Raw genomic sequence first — 3,365 nt, 5'->3', positions numbered from 1 at the left:
AGTCCCTATAAAACCCTGTCATATGATCCCTCTCACATGAGGCAGCAAATGGGGTTGTGCAACTTGAGGACAGCTTTGGCCTTCTCTCCACTCGTGATCATGACTCTGCCATTTCAGCGGGGATTGCCCGCCTTACAAAACCCTGATTACGTCACTGACATTCAACTCCGCAGAGATCACCTGTGTGTGTGTGTCTGTGTGTGTGTTGAACTTAGAAAAGGAGAGGAGTGACTGAGAGAAGGGAGCAGTCCAAACCGGCTTGCACAATTGATTGCATGCCATTGCCGTCTTTATATTACAACAGTTTCCGAGCAGTCATGTGTTCTCAGTAATCTACATCACAAACTTACTCTGGTATGGAGGGCAGAAGTGAGGAGAGATTGACTGAAAGAACCCTGCTGACCCAATGTCATGCAACTAAGTTTCAAGTTTTATTTTGTGTAGGAACACATTTGATTGAACTGTTTTGTATATTCCCCTCCTCTGCAGAATTTACACCCATATCACATGACTACAGGAAGTCACCCAATGAAAACACAAACTGTTCAACAAATCACCAGGAATTGGTGAAAAGGGAACCTGTTTGCATGAATGAACATGGTCCTGCTGACCGAAGCACAGGATTATTGTTCTCTTCAGCTCAGAGTGGGCACCGAGGCCACAGAGGCCAACATGACCCCTGTGATCTGCACGTGACTCTTCTTTACAACTGCAGCTGCTGGAGGTCAGAATTATGCTAAAACTTCCAGAAATGAAGGAAGAAAACATTCAGTTCTGGTTCCAAAAAATACCTTTTATTGACAACAAAACATATGAATTCAGGTTCTGCAAATATTCAAATATTTAAGGTAGAAAAATGAAACATAAATACATTTAAATATCATTAGAAATAACTTATATTGTAACAAATGAATTATTTGAAACAGCTGGCATAGGAAACATTTAATACACAGAATGTCTTCACTGGATGTGTAGCCCTTCCCTTTTTAGATTATAACAATAGCAACATCAACATTAACAATTGAATAATAAGTGAAATTGCAAAAAAAAGGTCCAGTGTTTCAACAAGTGCTTTGTTTCTGCAGAGAGGCCGAGGCCTTGGTCCACTCAACATCTCTGTTTTCTGGTTGCTCCCCTCTCTCCTGAAGTGTTGCTGAGGCTTTACCAAACACACATGATACAATCCATCTGTACAGTGTCCGGCTTCACATTAAAAAGCACACACACATGCTTTTTTTACTTCCCACAGTGTCCTCCTCACAACAGAACAAGTGCCATGTCATCTTCAACAGACACACACGACTCTGTGGTGGAAATCTGTCCTCCTGCTCCTTTTTTTTCTCTTTCGAACACACCCTGTGTAGACTGCAGGTTTTTTTATCCTCCGTTTTTTTCTTTGCCCACAAGCAATGCTGTGGAATTTGATCTCTGGGCAGTGATGTGTCCATCAGGGTTCACACTTGCACTCAGTGCAGAACAGAGTCCATCTGCAGCTACAACTTCATCGTTCAGGCAGGTTGATGATGGGTACCCACTGGTCCATGCAGCGGCTTTCTCTGCAGAATCGGTTCACTTTGCTCAAAGCAGGGTCCTTCCATGATGTAGAGTGTGGGCTCTGGAGAATGAATATAAGAGAATCTATTAATACATGCACAGAGATTCATTCATAAAGGCTTAAACCGCCCTTCATAACTAATCATCTTTGAGTGTGTAAACAGAAGGGAGGAAGGTAATTACTTTCTACTGAAATTCCAAAGAAGTCATGTGAGGGAGGAGCTCTGCACATGTTTATCAAATGCACAAGACAAGTCTAGACAAGTTCTTCTTGAAAAGTAGTTTCACCCATGCAAAAAGTTTTTATAAATCACCCTCTCAAATGTAGGTATAATGCAAGAATGATGGATAAAAAATATTACTTACTGTGACAAGGACACAGTGCAGGTCCATGGGTTCACTCCCATTCTGTTTTCCATTGCTTCCCCCACCAAGGATTTCAGCCAGGCGCCTGATGTTGTTGACTCTTAGGATGTTGATGTCATTCTCACAGCAGAAAGCCTGAATGAGAGTGAAGTGGATCTGCAGGGCCACATCTTTGACGTCTTCATCATCAGTAGCCAGGATGCACAGAACCACGTTATCAGGGTCTCTAAGGAGGGAGGAAAACAAATAAATATGCTGTTAGTCATATGTACTGACATGAAGTCAAAGGTGAACCTCAGTGGTAGGGGAAATGTGTACACACAGTGTGTGGCTCTATTTTTGAAGGTATAACCTAATACTTACACATTGAGAGATTTGGCAGCCTCATACACCCCGACTGTAATGCAGCCCTGAGGTAACGCCGAGGTGAGGACTTCTTCCAAAGCCTTCGCCACCGAATCCATTCTGCAAAACAGAAGCGCATAGCTTGAAGTTAACATCATTTTTGCTTAAATGAGAAACTTTCCACCGACTCACTGTCTGCTAACGTTAGCTTGACTGTAAGCTAGCCAGTACAAAGGTTCTGACACCTGAAGTGAGCTGTTATCAGTTTTCCATGGATAAAATCGTATTGACAGCTGTAAAAAACACATATAAACATATTTTTACATTTTTGTCAGCTATTTCTGTCATTTTTGTTCACCTTTTGCCTCTTTGCAGCCCTGAACCAACTTGTTAACGAACAGTGCAAAGTGTCTCGCGACCGACAGAGAAGCCGAGACAAGTTAGTCGGACTACTTCTGTACAAAAAATACAATGACGTGCAAAATAAATATACAAAGAGCGATTAAAATGCTTTAATCTATAGTCACGATAAAAAGGACCTTTTTAATTTTACATTAAACGGTTAAACGCATAAAGCTGCTGCTGCACACAAAGCAGAGTAGCAGATTAACACCGGTAACACACGCATCGACTAATCTAGAGTAAATACAGTACATTTATATTACTCCGTATTATTTACCTTTCTTGAGAATAATCCCCACTTAGTTCTTCAAATGTCATGTTGTACATAAAATCCAAATCCCCTTTCAGAGCGAAGAGCTGATAAGTTATTAGCCAGTTATCCTGGTGTCTTCTCGATTCATACACACGTCTGTCTCTTTAGTCCACAGTGCTGCAACTGAGGAGATAAATCTGGTAACTTCACATTAAAACCGGCAGGGACAAAGCGAGTCAGAAGATTATTTGCATAGCTGTGATCATTGGTCGTATGCAAATATTCCGGGTGTGTTCTCAGAGGGGATTGGAGATATACTCAGCAACAGGCGTGCCTGTCTCCAGCCTGAATACTACTCATAGTACAGTGTCAAGTCCCAGCTGTATGACTCAGACATTTCAAGTCAAATCAATGACTGCCTAATCACAACACATATTTAGTGTTT

The 3,365-nt window shown here is 41.6% G+C and overlaps 1 protein-coding gene across 1 annotated transcript; it reads right to left on the bottom strand.

Moving 5' to 3' along the window:
* Nucleotides 1-879: 879 nt before the first annotated feature.
* On the bottom strand, nucleotides 880-3,146 carry gadd45aa (growth arrest and DNA-damage-inducible, alpha, a). Its single transcript, XM_074688425.1, has 4 exons — nucleotides 2,945-3,146; nucleotides 2,284-2,385; nucleotides 1,921-2,146; nucleotides 880-1,615 (listed from the first exon to the last, which is right to left on the bottom strand). The coding sequence occupies exons 1-4, from the start codon at nucleotides 2,992-2,994 to the stop codon at nucleotides 1,502-1,504; spliced, it is 492 nt and encodes a 163-aa protein (XP_074544526.1). The 5' UTR covers nucleotides 2,995-3,146; the 3' UTR covers nucleotides 880-1,501.
* Between the last annotated feature and the right edge of the window lie 219 nt (nucleotides 3,147-3,365).

Source organism: Halichoeres trimaculatus, unplaced genomic scaffold, assembly GCF_033239565.1.
Source record: "Halichoeres trimaculatus isolate MK-OKI-2021-1 unplaced genomic scaffold, fHalTri1.1 fHalTri1_scaffold_15, whole genome shotgun sequence".
Lineage (NCBI taxonomy): Eukaryota > Metazoa > Chordata > Actinopteri > Labriformes > Labridae > Halichoeres > Halichoeres trimaculatus.
This window is presented reverse-complemented; position numbering and strand designations above follow the sequence as displayed.

What these genes read in the sequence shown, in the direction of transcription:
- gadd45aa (XM_074688425.1), bottom strand. Translation starts at nt 2,994, where the DNA reads ATGTACAACATGACATTTGAAGAACTAAGTGGGGATTATTCTCAAGAA. An exon ending in GGGGATTATTCTCAAGAAAG is followed by an intron (nt 2,386 to 2,944) that starts GTAAATAATACG and finishes TCTGTTTTGCAG; the next exon opens with AATGGATTCGGTGGCGAAGG. An exon ending in GCTGCCAAATCTCTCAATGT is followed by an intron (nt 2,147 to 2,283) that starts GTAAGTATTAGG and finishes CTCCCTCCTTAG; the next exon opens with AGACCCTGATAACGTGGTTC.